General features: G+C 50.2%; 1 protein-coding gene across 5 annotated transcripts in view; it reads right to left on the bottom strand.

The window, feature by feature from the left end:
* Window positions 1-5,164: 5,164 nt before the first annotated feature.
* Iqsec3 (IQ motif and Sec7 domain ArfGEF 3) overlaps window positions 5,165-23,692 on the bottom strand; it is a 97,780-nt gene continuing 79,252 nt past the window's right edge. For 2 of the 5 annotated variants that reach the window (XM_034511690.2, XM_076940501.1), the window contains 9 exons: window positions 22,356-22,478; window positions 21,814-21,980; window positions 20,105-20,244; window positions 18,901-19,026; window positions 16,416-16,515; window positions 16,138-16,299; window positions 13,823-13,915; window positions 12,275-12,324; window positions 5,165-8,728 (listed from right to left, as the gene is read on the bottom strand). In XM_034511690.2, coding sequence (XP_034367581.1) covers window positions 8,267-8,728; window positions 12,275-12,324; window positions 13,823-13,915; window positions 16,138-16,299; window positions 16,416-16,515; window positions 18,901-19,026; window positions 20,105-20,244; window positions 21,814-21,980; window positions 22,356-22,478 — 1,423 coding nt within the window. In that variant the 3' untranslated portion in view covers window positions 5,165-8,266. Of the gene's footprint in view, window positions 8,729-11,206; window positions 12,189-12,274; window positions 12,325-13,822; window positions 13,916-16,137; window positions 16,300-16,415; window positions 16,516-18,900; window positions 19,027-20,104; window positions 20,245-21,813; window positions 21,981-22,355; window positions 22,479-23,692 lie in introns of all 5 variants that reach the window. The other 3 variants (XR_013112600.1, XR_004607602.2, XM_034511691.2) reach the window with 3 other exon arrangements.

Raw genomic sequence — 23,692 nt, forward strand, 5'->3', positions numbered from 1 at the left:
TCTCCTGGCTGGGTCAGGGCTCTACCGGAGAGGTAGCATTTGTTCAGCTGTGGAGAGAAGGGTCTCAGGGGACACGGGAGCTGTCAGGACAGTCTGGGAGCAGCCAGCCAGCAAGAGATCGGAGTTCTCTGCCTTATTGTGGCCTCAACTTAATTGTTTTGGGGTTTTTCATACAGACAAATGAGCTGTCTGGAACTAGTCACCATGTTTTCCTAATCAGGGCTGCTAATTCCTTTCTCCTGTCTTCCATCCCTGGGTGCCTAGAATTGGCGGCAAGGCGGGATGCTGCCTCCTTCCCAGTTTTGACAAAAATCTTAACGGTTCACTACTGAGTGAGACTGTTGGTGCAGATGTTTGATGGATAGTATTTACTAAGTGATGGCGTTTCATTGGCTCCACTTTTGTCTTATTTAAAAGAAATAATTATGAGTGCTGAGCTGGGTGTGGGGGTGTGGTGATGAGGATGCTGAGTCCAGTGGGGCTGCAGGTGAGAGCATGTCTCAAAGGTCAAACACTAACAGAAAACAGGAAAAGAAGAGGTGACTTTAACTTGTTTCTTCTTCTGCATCTGTTAGATGACCTTTTACTTTGTTAATGTGCTGAAATACATGAATCGATTTTTCTAATGCTAAGCCATCTTTCTATTCTTGGGACAAACCCAACTTGGTCACAGAATGCTGGGTTTTAGCCACCTGATGCCAGGCTCAGATGGTTAATACTTTGTGTATAATTTTTGTATGTAGTCTCTTAAGGCTCTGTACCCTCCTTTCCAAGTTCCCTTATGGGCAGTGAGGAGAAGGGTCTTTTTGTTCTTAAGGTTGTGTTGCACTTACAAACAAGGAAGCTGGAATGAGTTTTGTCTTTTCTTAAGGGGTTTGTGAGAGATTAGCATTCTCTGTTCCCCGAGTGTACATAGATATAGTCACTCACCTGATTCAGTGTCAGGCAGAGATTTGGGGACTACGTACACCAACTTTTAAAAACTGCACTGTCACTGTCATCTGTCTCAAAATGTCTTTCCTCCCCCCCCTTACTTTAGGGTTTAAAAAAACCAAACTCTGGCAAGCTTTATTAAAGAAAAATATCTCCTACTTAACTTTCTCCAGTGTGTACTGGCATGCTTCTAATAATATCAGGAGCCCCCAGATCAATGGCAGCCAAGGGTGTGCACGCTACAGTATTTTCTGCATGCTGTGCCCTAGTCAATATTATTGCCACTGTGTTGATGGGCAATACCTTTGATCAATCACTGCTTTAGCCTTCCTCAAAGCTGGGCAGTTGGTGAGCATGAACCATTTGTCCTTTGCTCTCTCTGATCCTCTTTAGAGTCTGTTTAGAGCCCAGCATGTACTTTCTACTGCTCATTAGTTGGGGCCTAGAGTTGATCATCTCCAGAGATAGTTTGTTTTCTTTGTGGCAGACATCTCTCTGCCTTAGGTGTAGAATGGCCCCCAACCAAGATGGCCAGGGTATGAGAAAAACTTTTGGTTTTCTGAGAAAGGGTCTTACTATGTAGCCCAGGCTGTCCTTGAATTTACAAATCTCATGTTTCAGACTTCCAAGAAGTCCGGGGATTAAAGGCATGCACTGCCATACTTGGCATTATTTGGTCTTACATTGTGGTAAGACGTTTTGGTAGTTATGAGCTTACGGTTTCTCTGTAGTGTTTGTTTGCAGCTCTAACTTCTGTACTCACTGGCTCAGCCGTGATCCATCTTAGAAGTCTGTCCATTTCATGGGCCATCAAGTGAACATTCAGATCCACTACTCTTTCTATTGCAGATTATTTTCTACTTCATCTCCGCTTCTGTCTTTCTTATGCATTTCCTTTTACTTATTTTGGATGATTCTGTTGTTCTTTTTCTGATGTATCCACAAGAAGAGTAGCTAGGCAAGTGGTGTCTGTGCACACCTTTAATCCCCGCACTGGGGAGGCAGAGGCACGTGGATCTCCATGAGTTCTGGGCCAGCCTGGTCTAAAGAGTGAGTTCTAGGATAGCTAGGGCTATGCAGGGAAACCTTGTTTTGAAAAGGAAAAACAAAGAACGATAGCTAACCTAGTTAGTTAAAGTAAATATCCCTGAAGATCTGGTGTGAAAGGGGACACAGCCCTCTTACTCCCCTCTTCTATGTCCTAAGGGCAACTGCTTACAAACACCGATGTCTTGTGGGCCAAGGAGATGAGGTCCTTAGGAAAGGAGAGTAAGGCATGTCTGCCCAGGAAGCTTGAAACACGGGGGTGGGGGTGACGGGTTGGGGGCGTCAGATCTCTAGCCTGCCTTGCACGTAGCCCTGGTTTTCCTAGAGTCTAGCTTGAGCCTGAGGTCACTCAATCCTGAGGTCGTGAGAGCAGGAAGCCCTGAGTTGCAAGGGGCTGGCTGGTTCTCTAGGGAGCAAACCCCACAGACCTGTTGGAGGGGGGTGGGGTAGGGTTTGGAAGGGATTCCATCCCTCCTGCTTATGTCCGGTGCCTGTATTTTCTGGTGTAATCCAGAATGGAGTTTTCCTGCTGGGACCAGTTCTGAACTTGCCCTTTCCCATCCCAGGTCATTTAACCTTTTTGCTTCAAAAGGCCTAGCTCTGGGCCTGATTGCCTACCTAGGAAGAAAAGGGGAACAGTAAAGAACATGGCTCTGCTTTGCTTCTTATGCTCTGTCCTGTGGCCTCAGTCCTTCCAGAGGAGAGAGTTCTTCACACTCCAAAGGGTCTGCTTGGAGGGATGTGGAATGGACCTTGCTTCAGAGAGTCATATGTGTGTACCCTGGGACGGGCTGTTTTCACAGTGTCTCCATACTCATCCATAGCTGGGTGGGTCAGAGAAGGGAGTTGGTGGGAGGGAAATGAAGGGGCCCAATGGACAAGGTTTTTGACAGGCTGTCAGAATGAACATTTGCCCAGAAAGAATGGCTATGGACCCTGAGGGTCAGAGCACTGGGGAGACAGAGAGAGCTTCTTTCATGAGGACTCTCTATTATCAGGTGTCAGACTCATGGATATGTATCCTGGTTTGGTTAGGCCTCACCCCACAAGTGTCTGCCTTCCAGCTCCATGGGGGCAGTCCGAGTCCCACAGCAGGCTCATTCCCCAGCTCTGCCTCCTCTGAGTTATCTGCTCGCCCACCTTCATTGGTCCAGGCTTCTGGCAATCATCTGATCTGGATAATCAAAAAGGCCAATCCTATGATTTCCTAAGAGAGTGTTTTTTTTTTTTTTTTTTTTTTTTTGTTTTGTTTTGTTTTGTTTGTTTGTTTCATGTTTACACCTTAGTGGAATTTTTTCAACATAGGTAAATTTATATATTAATATAGTCCTTTTGTAGATTGCCTCGGCTTCTACCTCCAAAAGATGCGTCTCCTCTTCCCTGTAGATGTAGTTGCCGATTGCTTCTCTGACCCTGACCTGGATGAGCTGTCCTCTTTGGACATTCTCTGAACACCCACTTTAACACCTGTCTTTACCACCCTTCTCATGTCACCACGCTGTGTAGATACAACTGGACATTTCTTGTTCCTGTGGACTTTGCCTTGAGTGGCCTTGAGAGCAGAGGTCTGGCGGTGGTGATGTGTATCCACCCACCCACTGCTTGTCAGTGTGAACAAGCTTATTGTTTAATTCACCAACTCTGGAACCAGCATCTTATGCTGACTCATCGCTCGCAGTCAGAAACCCATAAATTCTGGGACCCCTGGACGATTTCTAAGTCAATCACCAATGAGTGAGTCCTCCATTTACAAAATGTCATCAGAGACATTGGCCTAGGACAGATGGACCCAGAGACTCCATTAGAACAGTCTGGTCTCCTTTTCTTTCTGGAGGGTATCCTTTCTCCTGGACCACACTGCAGGGGCCAGAAAGTTGGGAGAGTAGAGCTGCCTGCTAGCCTGCTTACATCATTGGTCTTGAATCCTCTTGGCCTTAGGCCCTCTCCCAGGCCTAACCTTAGCTGAACCCCTCAAGGATGGTCTCAAGGGGCCAGCCTTCTGCTTTCTGGGTCAGAGAATTCCCAGGATGGGACAGGTCTAAGCTGGTATCTGCTTCTTCTGGAATTTCCCATTTCCTGGAAAAGGGTGAACTTATGATCTGAAAGGTTTTAATAGAAGTGCATGGAAATAACCTATGGAGCTGTTTAGATATCTGGGTCTTCAGAGTTCTGGGCGCCTGGGAAGCTAGGCATCTTCTTTGCAGGTACCAATCATTTTCCTCCTCAGAGAAAGGTTCTCTGGTGCATGGTTGAGGCCCTTTCCTGTGAGGAGAAATCACCCCCAGTGACCTCCTGCCTTGTCCATGGAGCTGAGCTTGCAACATCCTTAGTTGTGAATGTGCACAGCAGCCTTCTCTGCTCGGCTTTTATTCTGGCCTCTTAGACATATCTTGTTTGTGTCTTGATATATATATATATATATATATATATATATATATATATATATATATATATTTCTAGCTGGCATGGGACTCACTATGTATCCCAGGGAGATCTCAAATTCCTGGTGATCCTCCTGTTTCAGCCTCCTGTGTGCTGGGATTATAGGAGTAAGATACTATGCTCATCTCTGAACCCACCTCATAGTCATTTGGCTTGTTTTCTTCCCAGAACCTTGGATTCTTGTTCAGCTCCCAGTGGGAGATCTGGTACGTGGGAGGGCTTTGGAAATATTGTTTTACTTGTAGCTAGTGGCTCTTGCCCCAACAGTGTCCCATAATTCCTTCACCTGAGCCTATTACCCTGGCTTTGTTAATTCATCCCTTAGATCAGGTGTCAGACGTTGGGTGTGAATGTCGGTGAAAATCAGAAGCAGATGGTCAGGCTTTGCTCCCCACCGGATGCACACATGTATTAGTTGGGATAGAGGCAGGTTGTACTTGCAGAGCAATTATCTAGCCTTCTACCTCAGCTCTGCTCTGGTACTCACCCACCCACCTTACTATTCTAGCACCCAGACATCGATTTTTTAAGACAGGACTTCCTAATGGATTTATACCATAAGGCATTGTCTGTCCTGGGGATAATAATGGTTGCCACAGTCAGAGAGGAGCCCAGTAGCCTCAAGATCTGAGGGTCAGTATATTGTCTCTTTGGACCCTAGCAAGGAAGACATTGTAACTTAAGGTGGTTTCCCCACTCCCACCCAACACCCCACAAGTGTGAAAGAAACAACGGACACAAGTTTGCTCAAGTGACACAGTTCAATAGAATCTCTAAAACTCTAGGAATTGAACAGATAAAATACCTCTGGGCTATTTTGTTACAAAATATTTGCCATTTGGATTACTTGCTGAGTGCAGCCACCCTGCCTGTCCCCAGAGAGCTGTCACTCCATCTGGTGAGGGGTGAGCAGGGGAGGGGAGGTATCGCTGGAAGATGGACAGCTGAAGCAGAGACAGACAGATGAATGACATTGGGAACCTCTACTGGGTAACAGAGACATCCTGGCACACTTTGGACATTGGGGTGGGTGATCAAAGACCCAGGACCGATACGTATTTGTGGGAGCAAGACATCTTTGCAGACAAAAAGACAGACAGGCCAGCTTCTAGGAAAGGGTGCCAAGACAGGACTACATCAGGTGGGATAGCCTAAAAAGAGGTAAGAAAGCTGGTTCCACCTCCCACTTGGTTCTGGAATTGGGGCCAAATGGATAAATTGGAAGAGGGGCCCAGGCTCCCCAAAGTAAGGCCTAGAGAGTTGATGGACTGGGGCATCTTAGGGTGCTTGGATCTCAGCTAGCACTCCACTGCTCTCTTAATTTTGAGACGACTGGAGTCTCAAGAGCCTCTTTCTGGGCCTCTACAAAAAATGGAGGCCCTGCCATGGGGAAGGGAAGGAGACTTCTCCCAGGTCTCTAGGAACTAAGATACAGGTGAATCCCACCGTTTTCAGGTTGGCTGATAAGAGAACAGATGCAACACATGCTAAGGGCTCTAATTTTGCCTGACCAGTAAGGTGGGCCAGTTCCTTCCTGCTCTGGACTACTGGGGGGGGGGGGGTTCAAAGTCCTGCCAGCTCAGAGCTGTTCCTTGCTGTGACCCCAGGCAGTGTGGCTTCCTGTGCAGGACTTTGCTCTGGCTTGCAGGGTGTAGGTGAGCTACTGCAGCAACCGTGGGTAAGCCTTTCCTTGGAGAAAAGGTGCACGGTGCTGAGACTCTGGGTTCTCAGAGCCTGCACAGGTGGGCCAGCCCCCAAACCTCTGCTGGTGCTGGAGCCCATCTGGAAAGTCAGGCTTCAGCTGAGGTTGAGGGGGACAGAGGGCACTGTTAGTTCGAAGCCAGATGTGAACAGGGAGCAGGGCGTGGTAATGGGAACTGGGCTATCCAGGGTTATGACCCTCTTCATCAGCCCTTGACACCATGACCTCTACTCCAGAAACATGCATAGACACATTCATAACTCACTCTCCTTCATACCCCACATCCTCCATATTAGTCATAAATTCCTCTCTATTTTCAGCACTCTCTCTCTCATCCAATCACAATCACAATCAAAGCTAACCCTTTGTGCTTTAACTCATATGGGTGAGGTGTCTAAGCGTGGCACCTATTTGTCAGCTGTTTCAGCCTGACAGATTCTGATGATTTTCTGAAACATGGGTGCTCCAGAAGGGCCCAAAGCAGCCAACACAGACAGGGAGCCTCTGGGGAGATAGTGTATCGGCCAAAAGTTACAGGAATAGGACAGAAACAACCTGCGTGACCTTTGGGTGAAAACACACACACACACACACACACACACACACACACACACACGCACGCACGCACGCATATACATGCATGCATGTGAAATGGGGTCATTTGGCCCCTCTAAAAGCCTGGGTTGCTTTTGCTTCCTATCTGGTTCAGAGTACTGAATCTTAGGGTGCATAGTAGAGACCAGGAAAAGCCAATTCACTTCCAATTATGACCATGTTCACTGTGCGTCCTGCCTCTTCCAAAACTTTGAAAACAGGCTCTGAGTAGGAGGACATCTCGAGGATGGTCAGAAATAGCTGTTGACATAGAACAAAGGAGGCTAGCCTGGCTTATGACAGGTGGTCCCTGAAAACAGCATAAACTTGACAGCCCATGACACCACCCCTGTTGTCTCTGGGGCTGCCTCATCTGTCTGGGATGCTGTAGGGCCAGGGCTATCTGTACTGACTCTGGTGCTGGTGGGCCTGGAAAGCTGATAAGCTTTCTCTGCTCGGCTCTACTCTGCTCTGCTCAGCAGTATCAAAGGTCCAGGAATTCTAGGCCATTCCTGTTGGAAGCCAGCGTACGTTTTCCAGGGAGAGACTGTTTCAAGGCTAGGGCAACAGGGGTGACACAGTGACTCTGGAAGCTCACTGCTTCACCTTGTCTGTGTACACAGAGGCTGCAGAGTCATACACCAGGAATCCCTGACTCCAGGCCAAGTCATGCCTCTGCTGGGCAGACCGGCGCCCCATTTCCTTGCTTTTGGTTCCACAAGGAAGTCATCAACATGGTTCTCACTCATGTTTATGGGTAACTGCCTGTGTACACTCGGCACTGGCCAAGTGTTTAAGGCTAGAGAACCAAGAAATGTTCTTAAAAAGTGCACTTTGAAGACATGACCTCACAGTTCCAGGGCTGTGTTGACCTGACCCAGACAGACCTGAATGCCCCGCCCTCTTGTCTTTCTTGGATTTTTCCTGGGTCTGGAGGAGGCAGGAGAGCAGACATGGTTAAGGTAGCCAACGTCCCTGGGGAGCTAAGAACCAGTTTCCTGATTATAGGTTTGGATAACTAATGCAGCAGACAAAGCTCTCTTTTCCTACTATGTTTAGGCCCTGCCAGGGAGCCAGGGATAGCTTTCCTTGATTCAGCTTGGCCATAGATACACCTTATGCTGGGGTAGTCTGCCCCTGTCCCAGGGTGTGCGACTGGCAGGTCCAGCTTTTTGCTCTTGTCCACTGGCCCAAGACATGGACACTAATAAACCAAGATTGCAAGCCTATTAACCCACAGGCCCCTTGGTTTCAGTTTCCTTCAGTCTACAGTCTAATTAGGGGAGCATGGTGAACATGAGGAGAAGGCCCATCTGGCCATGTGGAGCCCCTAGAAGAGTGAGAAGGTGGTACATATTTGTGGTGAGGTACTCAAATCAGTTAGTGAAGGATGGTTGGGTCAAGCAAACCATCTTACCAAGGCATTCTCTTTCCACAACAGTGACCAGTGGCCAGGAAGGCATTACGCCAAGATGTGAGGAGTGCCAGGGAGTAGCCCAGATTCCTGAAGGACAGCCCACTGGAACATTGGGGTGCTAAGGGTAGAGCCTACACCAGGCTTCTCGAGCCACTGGAGTAGCGACGCCGGAGCAGCATAGAGCCTGGGGGACAGAACTGATGAGGGTGGTTGTATGGGGGTGGGGGTGGGGGCAGTGGAGGCTGGTGGATGACCTTAACTGGGGAGCCTGGACCACGCAAGGGTGTGGAGCCACAGGAGTCTGAGGAGGATGAGGCATAGCAGGACAGAGCCTGGCTCAGCAGGGGCTCCATGCGGGCCAAGCAGGGTTTGTCCAGGACAATGACCTTGACAATCTGCTGGCACTGTACCAGGGTGCCTGGGGGTGTGGGTGGTGGCAGTGGCAGCAGTGGGGGCTGCTCCCTCAGGGGGCTAGGCTGTGGGTCTGGCGGCAACGGTGGTGGTGATGTTGGTGGTGATGGTGCTGGCGCTCCCTTCTCGACCCCCAACTTGGGGCTGTGCTGGGACGTTTGAAGCCTGTTGTGAATTGACACCTAGTTTAGAAACAGCCAGAGAAGCATGAAATGTTACCACTAATTCCCAGCTGCTGGGGCTGGCCACCCAAGCCTCCCAGAGCCTCCCTCCAGATCTCTCCTGCCTAGTGTCCATAGGATGCTTTTCATCCTGGTTTTGACACCTCCCACCCCCAATGCTAGTCTCTCCACCCATAGGGAAACAGTTTCTCAAACCACTTTTTTGTGGAAGTATGGAGAATACCAACCACTACCATGGTTCTCCAGACCCCAGTCTCATCTCCTGTGAGATGATTCTGCAGGGCAAAGTCCTCCCTATGTGCTCTCTCTATCCACTGAGCTTGAGAAGCAGGGCCATCTTCCTTGTGGCCCAGCTTGTGACTAAGAAGGAAGCCTCATCATTGCCATTAAGGTGCCTGAGCCCTGAATGCCGGGGAACCTTGAAGGGGTCCTGTGGACCTAACCTGCCCTGTCCTCCTACAGTCTGCCAGGCCATGACCTTTGCATCTGAGAGCTGTTGAGATAGTCAAGGGCAGAGTCAAGTCCCCATCACCTTTCTGCCCCACTCAAGCTGGTCTTGAAAGGCAGAGAGATGGAGAGCTCCTATCTTGACTCCTTGCATGGGTTGGGAGCAGGTGGCCAGGGCAGATGCATCATAAGAATGTTAGAATTGCTGCTCAGGCCATAACTCCTGAAGCAGCAGTCTTTTCCTTCCCACAGACACCAAGAGGTGCCTCCCCAGGGCATTGCCTCCGAGTCTCTAGCTAACAGGTTTCCGGGTGCCAGAGATTCTCACCCAGAGAAGTGCACTAACATCAAGGTGGGTATTAGTGGTCACCACACATCCTTGACTCCTGTCTGTGAATCAGAGAGCCTGGTCGCAGGCCCATGCTTTCTCAGACAGTTCTAAGAAGACACTTCCACCATGCAGGCCCTGATTCCTCTCTCTAGATTCCCATTTATGGTCTGTCTCTAGTTCCGGGGCCTCTCCTTAGAGCCAGGCCATGTTCTTGTCTGTCATCTTTCTGTCTGTCTGTCTCTGTTCAGGACGTTAACAACTCCTCTAATAAACTCCTTACCCCACAACAGTCTATCCCTCTTGAACCTGCATCTGAAACCCATTAAGTAGGCCCAGGAGTATGAACACATTGAGTGCCCTCTTGCTAGCAGAAGAGGTGGATGAAATAGACCCAAGGGGGTGAGAATGATATAATTCTCCACCCTCATCCTTCATCTCCCTAGCTGGTAGCTAACTGTGAGACACCACTATCTTCTCCAAACACATGGGCCTTTCAGGGGTGCCTGGAACCCTTCTCTCTGAAGATGCTTTTTTCCTGGGTCTGTCTGTCCTCAGGTACCACCTTGTAGGGCTAATTTCTAGGGCACAGAAGTACATGCTAAAGCTGCAGGGGAGAAGTCCTTATTCCAGGCCTGGGCCAGAACATCTCACATTCTCTCAGAGCCCCAGAGCAGCATTTGCCAGTGCTGTTTACTGTCTAGAAGTGTAATTTCAGAGCTCCCCCTCCTTTCCCAGACTTGTGCAGTCTCCCATCAGGCTCCCTAAGTCATCACTCAGATTCTCAAGCCCCAGCTCTGAAACCAGCCAGTTACAAGGCTTCCCCCCCCCTCCTCTCCCTCCTCCTGGGCAGCATTGCCCAGGCTGGAGATCATCCTAGGTGAAGTGTTCTGAGTTCTTTGCTGTTGAGACACATAGACTGCAGAGGGCATGGTCAGCATCTCTGTCCTCTCAAAGGGGTTTGCGTGGGGGCTGTGGGCGGGTGTCATATAATTGAGGGCACAGGCTAATCTCATATCTACTAGGATTCTGAATAAGTCTCCAAGAGAAATAGCTAGAGACAACCTGACTGGGCTCACACTCTTTGCTTCCCCACCTCACAACACCCTGTGCCTGGTACACCAATGCTGGGCTACCCAGTCCAGGACCAGTGAGCCTTCCTTCTCCCTCATCCCATCCATGTAGCCCACAGCCTCAGCCTGCATACAATTTCTGTTTCCCTCCATCCGCATGACAGTCCCACATCAGCTTAGATCTTTAAGACTCAGTAAGTGAAAAACCTCAGAGAGAGAGAGAGAGAGAGAGAGAGAGAGAGAGAGAGAGAGAGAGAATGAACATGAGTAGCAGTCACAATAGCTCAGAGAAGATGGAGGAGCGCCTGCCATAGGGGCTTGGCCAAGCAATGCCAGAGGAGAGGGAGCTAGGGCCAAGCCGAGAGGCCATGGGGTAGCCAGATTGCCCTCTGTTTAGGGAAGCAGAGGCTGGCAGGATCCCTGGAGCTAGCTGGAGGGGCGAGGCAGCCTTGCAGATAGCCATGTGGCCCCTTTGGGCTGCTAGGACGGAAGAGGGGCACTATATGGCTGGTCCTCCCTGGGTAGCCCCAAGAGGATAAACTGGAGGGCTGGTGACTAGGGTTATCTGCAAGGCTGAGAATGGGCAGCTGCGGGAAGATGCGGGCGCAGGGCAGGGGATGGAATACCCACCCTGGGGGCTGTTCAGCTGCTGGGGCGGGAAGCTCCTCCGGGTAAAGGTGCCTCCTCCAGAAACACGTGGGGGGTGGGGTGCAGGGACAGAGAGAACCTGAACTCCCAGGTATCCTGTGGCTCCCCAGGGCTTGGCAGGCTGCTGGGTGGGCATCTCCCTTACATCTAGGGGAGCCCTCTTGCTGGTGGGCATGGGAGAGGACTGTCTATGAGCAGTTGGTGGTCCTCAAGGCCTGGCAGCCAAGGAGAGGGTCTCTATGGGAGGCAGTGTGTGCTGCCTCTAGGGGCTGCCTTGGGGCTGGCAGAAGCCAGCCTTTACCTTACTTCTAGGTTCCTTTCACTTGTGACTTGGAGATAGCATCGGCTCCTCCAACGAGGAGGGTCTTTAGCTTAATGAGCTCATCCCCCAGAAAAACCTCCGAGAAATCCTAGCCCTGCTCTGCTTCCTTTTCTCCTGTGCTCACCCCACCCCATGGCCAACTTTCCAGAGACTAGTTTGTTCCAGGGAGAAATTCCTTCTCACTGTTTCAAACCCTGGTCCTCCAGTTTCCCCAGGAGGTAGCCAGATGTCCCTAGGAGTGATCATGGAGAACTTGGCTTTAAGGATGATTTTGGGAGGGAGCCCAGGCTCCCTGTACAAGGAATGAGAGGACCTAGAGAGGGACCATTGAGTCTCTGATATGGCACATATTTGGGGGATAGCAAGCTGTGTATTGGGGGGGGGGGAGTAAGTAGATGTGCGAAGAGCGTGGAAGGGAGGGCCACTAGTGTTTGTGGGTTTATCTCCCCGGGCTGGGCTGGGAGCAAGGCCCTGGAGGGCAGTGGGCTGGGTGGGCTGGCTGGCCGGGGAGCAGGTCTGGCAGTGCTTGCGGCTTAACTAGGCGCTGGAAGAGTGGCGATACCCATGCTAGCAGTAACTTTTAATTGTATCTCTTGAAATTGGTAAAATGGTGAGTCGGGCTGGGGAGGCATTGATTAATACCTGAGAAGAGAAACAACAGAGACGTGAGAAGAGGGACAGGGGGGTCACAGGGTCACTCACCTGGATGCCACCAGGCCTCCACTTACCTCCCCCGAGCTCTCCGCCGCTTTCTCTCCTGCCATCGCTTCCCTCTTGGCTTTGAATGCAAACAGCACAGGACTCATTCTCCACCAGTCCTGCCTGGAACCCTTGGCCCTCTTCCTCCCCATCCGGCATCTCTGCCTTCTGGCAGGTGTGGGTAGCAAGACTGTAGCTGCCACACACTCTCCACTGGGGAACTACCTAGCGTAGCAGTCAGGATATCATTTGCTATGGTGACTGTGACTTAGTGGCATTGTGGAGTTTTAAAAATCTAAAGGCCCATGGCACATCCACCATGGTGCTTGCCATCCACATTGTAGCTAACGGCCTGTAATTAGGACTACATTTTCTCGCCACCGGATATGCATCAGGGACCCTGTGGACCTCCAGGAATGGCTTGATGATGCTTCCTGGCTATGGTCTTCCGAACCTGAGCTCCTTGAGTTTCTCACTCCCCATCCCCAGGGTGGCAGTTTTCAGCCCCCTGCTTTCTGAAGTGCAAAGGAAACTGCACAGTCAAGGACGCCATGGACAAATCCCTGGAGATACATATCCAGATCTGACAGGGGTTTGCAGCTCCCCCCAGAGAAGCTGGAGGGATGAGTAATCTCAGCTGAGAACTGAAAGTAAAATCCAGGCAGTCCTGAAAGCGAGCAGTGACCCATATCCCGAGCCCTTAGAAAGTAAAGGGGGCTTCTGGTTTAGCCAGGTGGTACTTCAGTTATGGAGACATAAGACACATATAGATAACATCTCAGAGAGATGCTTTCCACAGCACAGAGAGACCAAAGCCTTGCTGGGGAAAGGGAGTGACATTCCTTGGCTGGTGCAATCAGCCCCTGGGATGCTGTCAATCCCCAATCTGGCATTGGGACCAGCTGGAGAGGTATGGAGGGCTTGGGGCTGTAGGAGTCCACTGTGTTCTCGGCTCAAGCAGCTGTCCCGTGCCTGCGGATGCTCAGAGTGCCCGGGCTATAAGCTCTGAGTGTGGGATGCAAGACAGGCTAATGCATGAGCTATGCATGGGGTTTCTGAATATCTCTAATTTCTCCATATTTGGGGATTATGGGGGGACGCACAGCCCACCTCCCCTGCTCTCTGCCAATGGGTAAGACTGAGTGAGATAGCTGGCAGAAAGGATAGAATCAGGCAGGAGAATCAGGCTTCAAAGGCTGAGCAAAAGGAATACTAAATTCTTAGCTCTCTCTGACTCCACTTGGCTAGAGGGGAAATTTAATCTCAAGAAACCACTTAAATAGAGTTTGAGGCTCATCTGGATTGAAGCCAGGCTCTTGGCCTGACTCCAGGGGCAAGTAGTGACATTTCATATACAGTCTTGCACTTTGGGACAGTTTGCAAAGCAGATACATTTCTCTGTCACCTTTTTTTTCCCACACTGAGCTAAGGACTAAAGGTTAAGGACACAAGTCTGGAACTTCTCCATGGAGAGAAATGGCTGGAGGAACAGCATGGCCCCACCCAGAGTCCCTAGAACCAGGTGCAGGACTGTGGTGACCTCTGCGTGGGCTGGGTAAGGCAGAGCCCAGTCTCACCTGTAGGTGATCCTTGCTTCGACTGTGGGTCCCCCTGGGCTCCAGCAGACCTCACGGAGAGCGTCTTTGTTCCCTGCTGCCTCTCCAGTTCCCCTAAGGAAGGGAGAAGCATGAACAGAGGCAGCACTCACAGCACCAGGCAGGTAGTGAGCAAGGGATTGTGGGACGAGCAGGAGGAGGTGGGAGGAGAAGGCCCTCCTCTCTGATAGGGAGTTGGGCCTGAACACTGAGAGCCAGTTACATCTCTCCAGCAGCTCTTATCTGTGAGTGATGCTGACGGCCAGCTTTGGACTGTCAGAGGGGCCACGAGAGAGACTGGTGTGGGGCAGGGCGGTGGACTGCTGGGATTGGCATCCCTACTGATGGTTCTCAGGCAGGTCCCTTAGCCTCTTTGATCCTCCCTTGAGGAGACAGATGGGCTCACTGCCCAAGGAAGATCTCCTGAGGTAAAACACATAGAACGAGGCCTTACTTGGGCAAGTGTTTCTGTAGTAGAACAGTGTGTAAGGCAATGCAGCATAGTCCCTAGACACAGTTGGTAACATCTAGTCCGTCCACACGCACATAGCAGGATTGTCACCCCACCCCACAGCGGCTGAGCTTCCTGAAGGACGTTTTTCATTGCCTCCCCAAGGGGTAGATTCCATAACCCGTGTGGCTGGGACACATGTCCCAGCTGGCTCTCCACTGGAGCCTCTCTGCACTAGTAGCTATCCAGTTTATTCTCCCAGAGGCTCTAGGGAAAGGCCAGTTGCCATCCATGTCGGTTTGACAGGTATTATTAAAACATTCTCTCAGCTTCTTGGTTCCATGGGACACGATTCAAGTTTCCTTTATTAAAACTATCCACTTGGGCTCCATTTGCTGTTTCTCTGGCTGTTTAGAATCCAGGGACACTGAGCAGTAAGTGTCCACACCAGCAGTTTGCCCATGTTACGGGAACCACACCATCCCCCATGTGTGTGCAGTCTTACTCAGCTCAGCAGCAGTTGCCTGCTGGTTCTCAGAGGGCTCTCCTGGCATTGGGGGAATTAGTGCCATAATTACACATGAGCCCAGGGGACCTGGGCATGATGTTCACCATCACTCACTGTGAGAACTTGGACTCCCTTTTAAGCTCTGCTGGCCTCAGTTTCCTTGCTTGTACTAGGAAGGGAACAATATGCACACAGGGGAAGTTATAAGAATAAAACAAATGGGTCCTGTCATCTGCCCAATGCCAGGCACATAGCACATACTGAAATGGTGGCTCATTTTCTCTGCTGCCTTCCTCCATGGCCAGCCCTCTTCTGTCATCTGCTCTCACCCTACTTTACCTTCATCTGAAGACCAAAGGCCAGCCCTCTACATATGTTCCTTCAGGCTTTCTTGTTCCCCAGTCAGCTGCAGAAGCTGTTTTCTTCCCCCACCCCTTGCTATAATGAATCCTGACTGGGATCTGCCATTCTGCTGCTCTGAGAATGAACTTCTGAGCTGCTGCGGGGCCAGAAGAAAAGTACCTCTCTCAGTGGAGCCGAAGCCTAATGTTCTGACTGGGAGAAAAGTAAATCCATTTCAAGACACACCTTTAAGAATGTTCAAGAGTAAATAGCCAAACTGGATCCTGTATGTGACTAGTCCAGCCCTTGCAAACAGTTTGTTTGTGACATCCCTGAGTCCAAGAAAACCAATGTCAGCACAAAGCCAGTGTGCACTCAGTGCACCCCCTGCCCCAAGTAGCAACTCCATCTTGCTGGGTTTCATTTTAGCCTCGTTTTGAGTGTGTTCTTAGGATATTATACAGAGAACCTATTATTTCAGTCTCATAGTAGAAAGACCATGGGGTAAGCACCATACTCAACTGCAGATGCCACCTCTGCCTGTGTGCTAGCACTGGTTACCATCTCTGAGTCTTATCCATCAAAAGGGACAAAACAGCTTCCTTGTAAGCTACTGCGAACATATAAGCAGGATGTATCTGAAGCATCTCACTCCTGGAACTGGATCTGCTCTTACCTGGATCAGCTCCCTTGACTGTCTTGGCTGACACAGCAGTGCTTTGGGTGTGAAAAGCCCTTACACACCCCATGTATCTGGCAGATGTGCACACACATGTATTGCTCTGGGAGGTGGGGGGTCACATCAATTGTGAAGCAACCCCACATTGGAGTGGGATGTTGCAGTGGGCCTAGGAGTGCAGGGGAAGGTAGTGGGGCTCATGTTGGGGCAGTGCAGACATGACAGTTCTCAGGAGGCAAGGGTAGATGTGTTTTCAGGCTGCCTCTGCCTTTGAGGACCCTATCTGTCTGCCCTGGGAGCCGGGAGCCCATCCTTACACTCTATCCGAATCTGTTCCAGCTCTGTCACCTCAGCGATGGACTCCTTCAGGTCTTCCACGAACTTCTGCATCTCGTCGGAACCCAGGGCGCAGAAGTGCAGCACCTGCTTCTTCTCAGAGCCCGAAAGTGGAGTTGCCAGAGTGATGCCATGGGAGTAATCTGGAACCCAGTAACACCCCACTGGTGAGCTCCCTGCAGCAGGGAGGCTCGGGCAGCTAGGTGCAGGGAAGGCTGGTGTTTGGGGAAGCTCCCATCCTCTGGACCCCAGGACTTACACTCGTTCTCAAAGAGATGAAAGCGCATGCCTAACAGGCCGACTGCCTTGCAGAAGGTGTATGTGAAGGAGCTCTTCTTCTTTGGGCACAGCTTGAGAATCTGCCCGGGGGAGAGACAAAGACAGATGAGTGGGCTCCTGTAAGTACACATGCACATAGACAACACCCAGGGACACCGTGAACGTTGTCAGTAGACACAGATGCACACCTATTCACATCACAACAATCACACCCTTGGGGGGGGTGTACACATGGGCCATCACTGATTAAAACCCACCGGAACCCATTACCTCTGCATTAGAAGCCCTGGCCTGTTAGTGCTCCCAGATCTAGCCTCTGCCCCAGGTTGGCTTTATGCTGGCCTCACGGTGTCCTCTGTTTGTAGCCTGAAGCAGCCTAGCTCAGTCCTACAGCAGCCATTCCCTTTCTGCAACTCTCCCTGAAACCTTCTGCATGGCCAGAATCTGCTCATTATTTAAGTCAACCCAGATGCTCCTTAGAGAGGGCTTCCTTTTAAAATCCCATTTAAACCTACAAACTAAAAGCAAGCCCCAAGTTTCCTCTGCAACCTTGTCACCCTGTCCCACCCCCATTTTATAGATTTCATAGCCACCCTTCCCATCCGATATGGCTCTGTCTGTCTGTCTGTCTGTCTGTCTGTTTGTCTCTCTCTCTCTCTCTCTCTCTCTCTTTTTTCCTTCCTTCCCTTCTTTCCTTTTCTTTCTTTTTTTTAAAATTGTTTCTACCTAAAATAAAAGATCATCTCACCAGTTGCTTCATATATAAACTTATATTTTATTTAGTACCTCATGTGAGCTGGGCACAGAGGATGCAGAGGGATAGATGTGCCAAGAGCCCTGCCCTCGTGTGATGGGGGAGGAAGATGGCTAAGAACAACCCCCCTCTACCCGCCCAGCAAAAGCAAAGCAAAGCAAAGCAAGGCGCAAACGAGGTAATTTCAGACACTTAGACGTGTTTTGATGAAAGTAAGATAAAATTAGAAATTGAAAGTGCTCGGGCAGACTGCCTTGCTTGGGCAAGAGGCCACCCAGGAAGGCCACATTCAATTAAAGACCTGCTTGAAGAGAGGAATGTGACCACACCCAGAGAAGCCTTTGAAGGGAAGCGAGGGAGCAATCGGAAGAGAGGTCTGACCACTGGAGGCAGCTGCTGGGGCCGAGGTGTTAAAGCAATCCAGGAGTGTGCAGAAAATGAGACCTCTGGGGTTGGGGGAGGCTGGGGCAAAAGATGGGGGTTCTTGTTATCCCACTGGAGCTTAGTAGAGGGTAGGCCCTGATGTGCAACCCAGAAAGGTACCAATGCTCTGTGGAAGTGATAGCAGACAGGAGGGACTGAGAGGAGCACTCTAACATCCTGCATAATACAGACCCATTTGTACTCCATATTGCAAAAAGAGGAACCAGCACACACACCCACACCCCCCCACCCCATCCCCCCACACACACTATCACTGGCTGCCCACACTTACTGTCAATAATTTGCTTATTCTGAGTTGAGCCCCTCCCCCTAGACCAATGCTCCTGCAGGAATAAAGGGCTACGTAATACAAACAGGATTAAGTATCACTAACTAGCATCACTAACTAGACTCAGGACTTCCAGAAGTGCCTGAGCCCTAACTTGCACTGTAGGACGGAAGAGGGCAAGGGTAGGAACAAGAGGAGTGTGGTCATCACAAGTCCTCCAGATGACTGCCTGACTGAGGGACAAAACTGAGCTCCAGAATGACTCACTGCCTATGCCCCTCCAAGTCCCCCTAACCTGCTGGGAGGGGGTGATATGGAAGTAACCCACTGTCTTCCAGATTGTTTTGCTCTCTGAGTAAGGTTTAGCTTCCACCTTTTGGTATTGGCTCTGTGAGTGACAGGCACCAGGGTGCTGCTCTGCTCTTCTGGCTACAGAAGGACGACCTGAGATTGTCACTGGGCCTGATTGGCAGGATGGGGAGTGAGAGGTGCCTCTGTGGGATCCTGCGCAGGTTCTGCATGACACGGAGACAGCCCAAGAGGACAACTCTGTGGAGCTCATTCACCCCTGCCTGCTTCTTGGCACTGGGGACAAGTCCCTGCACAGTGGATGGATTATTGATTTACTGATGGGACACTTGTTTTCAGAGAAATACACCACACATACACATGCTATCCAGCCTCTCCCTGGGCCCAGGGACAGTGGTCTTCTCATGACCTCCAGAGCAGGATTGTGGCACCAATGCTGTATGCCTCACTCCAGGTTTTTGGCACCATGCAGAGGCAGGTTGTCTGGGGTCTGGCTCATTTTCACATTGACCTGTCTCTGTGCCTTAAATTCATAGTGTATCATGTAGGAACCTGGCATATCTACATCTTCAGTATTGGTCCACTCTGCCCAGGGCCTCCATGCTTAGTCTTGTCCTGTCCAGTCCCATTCGACAGGGACTCAGGACAGCACCAGCTTCAGTTATCCCTGCCTTGGCCTGTACTGCTTACCACCAGCAGATCGTTGAAGAGGAACACTTCTCTCTGGTGTGCGGCTTGTTTCTGTAGCTTGTTCACATCGGTCACCTCGAAGAGCCGGCTACAGCAGACCAGGCGGCGGTGTGGCATGGACAGCACCTGGAACCCAGATAGGGTTCTACAGTGAAAACCTCAGAGATCCCAGGGACCTCTTCCCATCCAAGGGGCTCCATTTTACAGAAGAGATGGGGGGTCCAGGGAGTGGGCATGGTCTCTGCTCCTGTGGGAAGGGCAACACAACCCTCTACTTCTCATCCTGGGGCCTCTATTTCCTTCCTAACACCTCTAGGGCAGCATACTCGGAGAAAGGATTCATTATGCCAATGTAATGAGATTGAGGGATGAAGAACAGATTTGAAATAAGCCTCCAGAGTGTTCAAAATCTACCGCTAGCCTTTCCCCCTCTATGACTAAGCATGTGTGAAATCCTTACCCATCTCTTCATTGCACACCCTTATGCAGGTGTGCAAAGGAGAGGGGATTATAAGGACCCTGGGATCTACTCCAGTAACTGAAATATCAGCTAGCTTGCAGATCAGACGAGTGCTGAGCTCTTGGCTTTAGAGGCTCTGCGGTGAGATCCTTCCTGCACGAAGGAGGGAGTTTGCAGGCGGAGCTCAAAGGCCGCTCCAGTGGGAGGGTCATGAAGCGTCCCCGACTTCCCTGCACTCAGTGTAAGGTGCCAGTAGCACAGAGAACCACAGCAGATGCCAGCTTAAGACTCATTGTGCATCAGGACATGTTTCCTGGGCCCAGTTCGCCAAAACCTACAGTCTACGTAGTTCATTTTCTGCCTGTCTGCTTATCTGGACCAACCTAGTATGTGTACTATCCACCGTCTCTTATGAAGGGCATCCTAAACTTTCCTGACTGGCCATCCACATGCTGCAGCCTTAGATCACTGGCCAGTCCCTTCTGATATCTCACCCTAGTAACAGCAGTGGGGGCAGAAGGGATGGGGAAATTATGCAAAGGGGCAAAGGATGCAGTGCCTGGCACACAGCACAAGCTCGAGCCCTGGCTAACAGAGAGACGATTTTTTGAAAGGTGAGGAAGAGATTGGGGGAGATTTCAGGATGAAGGAAAGGACAGGAAATGGAAGATCGCTGGCTGATTAGCTCACCACAGGAGAGGAGGTCAAGCGCACCAGGGAGTGCTGCTTTGTGTGGGCCCTTACCGTCTTCATGCCCACGATGGACTTCTCCACCTTGGTGACATATGTGACATGGTCCTCATTGGATTTGAGCTCCTTCTGCTGGATCCTTTCATAGATGCCTACCACCAGCTCTCTGGGGATGTCCGCACCGTCATCCACACCTACCAATGTGGAGGGGTCAGAGCCTCATACAAGAGGGACGCGATTTCCCTCCACGTTGAGGTACTAGGGAGATGGCTTTGATTGTGTCTTGTCTCTGACCTTTACCAACTGCTCCACACTCCCACCAAAAGAAAGATGTTTTAGTGATGGAAACATAGGAGCCAGATTGAAAACAAAGGGAAACACTGATCAAGGGAAGATGGGAAACTGTAGCCACCATACTCTGAAGTGTCTGCTTTGGGCTGTGTTTACTCAAGTGTTTCTATCCTGCACTGATTGTAGTGGTGGTGGATGAGCAAAGTGAATAAAAAAATCTACATGATAGAAAATTTAAGCAATGCTTAAAGTAAGAATTTACTAAGTAAAAACCCCAAACAGTATAGAATGTATACTGTGTGAGTCCACTTCGACAGCTCAGGGAAGGAGAAGGGTACCAGACAGCACTGAGAGACACGATAGTGGTAAGCTCAGAAAAGTGTCTTGGGTGGGATGGGTGAGAAAGGAGGTTCTGAGGTGATGGAAATGGCCATTTTGTAGACACAGGAGTGACCACATAGTGTCCACGAATATAAACTGTTGTATTTATATATCTTATATAGTTTCTGTTTAAAACAAGGGATAGGAAGAAAGAAACGGCATGCCATTTATTGACGTGGAAGGAGCACTAAACATATAGCCAACAGGCTGGGGATATAGCTCAGCAGAAGGGGGCTCGTCTAGCATTCAGAAGTCCCTGGCTTCTATCCTAGCGCTGTAAAATAAATCAACAAGCAACTGAAAACTATTGAAAGTGTAGCTCTAGGGAATGGCAGGTGACAGGGACAGGCTCTTCTTTTCTGTAGTAAACCTTGTAGAATTATTTTACTTTATTAAATACATACATGCATAACTTTGATTTTTTTTTGTTTTAATTTTTGGAGGCAAGGTATCATTTTATAGTCCAGGATGGCCTTGAACTCACTCTGTAGCCCAGGCTGGCCTCTAACGAGCAGCAACCCTCCTGCTTTATTCCCCCCACCCCACCCCCGTGCCGAGGATTACAGGTTCATAGCACCACAGCCAGCACTTTGAATCTTTTGATGCCCAGAGCGCTCAGTGTTCCATGCATCATACACTGATAGGATATGTTTGATCTGGTGCCTGTGAGAGATGCATGGTATCGATCAGGAAGGTTTCTCTGCTTGGATGCTATCAAATAACTGCAAGGCTGGATTCAAGAAACTTAGAACCAGAAGCTCTACTCCCAATTCCTTCTCTCCTACGTCATGAGGTGAGAAGGGCTGGTCCCGTGCAAACACCAGACTAGTACCAATGATCCTGAGGTCACCCAGTGGGGATGGTCTGCAGTACACAAAAGGCAGAAGGTATTGCTATAGCCCTGTTGCATTGAGTAGGTCTACAGTACCTGGAGACTCAGTATGAAACTTTCCCAGCCTGCTAGGGATTACTAGGTCCTCAGGGACAAATGACATCTGCAATTAGGGCTCATGTTCACAGAAGTAACAGGAACAGGACTAGGCTGCACTGTGCAGCACCCTCACCTCACCTCCCCCGTCCAGCCTCCTCACCTCGAAGGTTTCGGATAAAGTCCTCCAGCATCATCTTCCGGTCAGGCTTGATGTTGGGGCTGTACATGTCGGTGTTGAGAAGGATGATGGCAAAGGCCAGGATGAAGATGGTATCTGGGTTGTGGAACTGTTGCACCACCTCAGGATTGCACATGCAGTAGCGCTGGCTGGTGTGTGGCAGGGGGTGGGGGTAGGACCATGAGTTCTTCTGTCAAAGCTCTTGACGGATTTTGGGATCAGGGAGGCCACTGGCTGTCCACCCTCCAATATCCACCTCCCACACATGCTTAGTAAAATAGACTGTCTGTAGGTAAGCAGGAAGTATCCATGGGGAGGGTCCCACGTGGCTTCCAGCTTGAAGGACTCACTAAAGGATTCTGTTCCCTTGTTCCATTTAGCCCACCTTCCTGTCTATACCAGAAGGGCTTCACTGAGCAGTATCTCTGCGCCCAGAATCATGGCAGCTTTTCTTCACTACTTCTGTTTCCCAGGAATCAGGGATGCTTGGAGGATGGGGAGAGGAGCTGGGAAAGGACTCTCACCTGAAAGCTTCTATGAGTCGCTCCACCTTCTGGGCTTCCCCCTGCACGCGGATGTGTGCTTGAAACTTCCTCAAGGCTTCATCCAGCTCCATGTTGGAAAAGTCCATTTCATCTACCACACAGCTGAGGGCAAGCAGAAGGGGGTTGTGGGTGAGGTCAGTCCCTGTCAACTCCTCTGGAGCTGGGGGAAGGGGGTGAGGTGAAGCCACCCTGGCGGGGTGAGGAGACCTGGCTTGTTTCTAGCCAGGAGAGAATGGGGGAAGAGTCTTAGAGCCTTGCTTACCCCTCTGGGGTCTCCTCCGAATAATCCAGGAGGACATCTTTCTTCTGCCATCTCTCATCTCAGGCGCAGCTCTAGAAGTCAAGCTTTTGGCTGCCATATCTGCCCCACAGCCAAAAACCTGAGGCCCAGAGTGATGAGTTGCTGCCCCACACCACCAACAGTAGGGAAAGCTGAGCTCAGACCTTTTTATGTTCTGGATCCAGGTTCTCCCTAAGCCCTAGAGGATCTCAGCGTTTAAAAACAAAACAAAACAAAACAAACAAACAAACAAAAACCAACTTGTAACTGAAGTTTACCAAACAGTGTGGCTCATACTTATGGTCCCGGCTACTTTGAATGTTGCGGCAGAAGGATCCCTTAGGCACTATAATAATTCTACCTCAAAAAAAAAATGGGGCGGAGATAAATGTTATATATTATATCCTATTAAGATGGATAGAGAGTCTCTTTCTCCCCACCAGGGTCTCTGAGTGGGTGAGTCTTTCCTGGATCCCTTTTGTGGTGGTTTGAATATGCTTGGCCCAGGGAGTGGCAGTATTTGGAATAGGGCCTTGTTGGAGTAGGTGTGGCCTTGTTGGAGGAAGCATGTCCCTGTAGGTGTGGGTTTTGAGAGCTTCCTCCTGGCTGCCTGAGGAAGACAGTCTCCTCCTGTTTGCCTTTGGAAGAAGATGCAGAACTCTCAGCATCTCCTGCACCATGCCTGCCTGGACGCTGCCATGTTCCTACCTTGATGATAATGGACTGAACCTCTGAACCTGTAAGCCAGCTCCAATTCAATGTCCTTATAAGAGTTGCCTTGGTCATGGTGTCTCTTCACAGCAATGCAAACCTTAACTAACACACCCTTTCCTTAGGCTGCCTGGAAAGGACAATGCCTGCAGAATGTTCTCCCTGTTGACCAACCCCCATCCTTCCGCCTCAGTTTCTTTTGGGGTGTTCTATTTCCAGGGTCTTGTGTGCGGTGGCAGGAATTTGGGTGTGGTCATGTTGCAGACATGATACTTCCAACATCAGACCTTCCTGCCAAGAGAAGCTTATCACAATATGGCTGCCA

The sequence above is a fragment of the Arvicanthis niloticus genome, chromosome 9 (assembly GCF_011762505.2).
Source record: "Arvicanthis niloticus isolate mArvNil1 chromosome 9, mArvNil1.pat.X, whole genome shotgun sequence".
Taxonomy (NCBI): Eukaryota; Metazoa; Chordata; class Mammalia; order Rodentia; family Muridae; genus Arvicanthis; species Arvicanthis niloticus.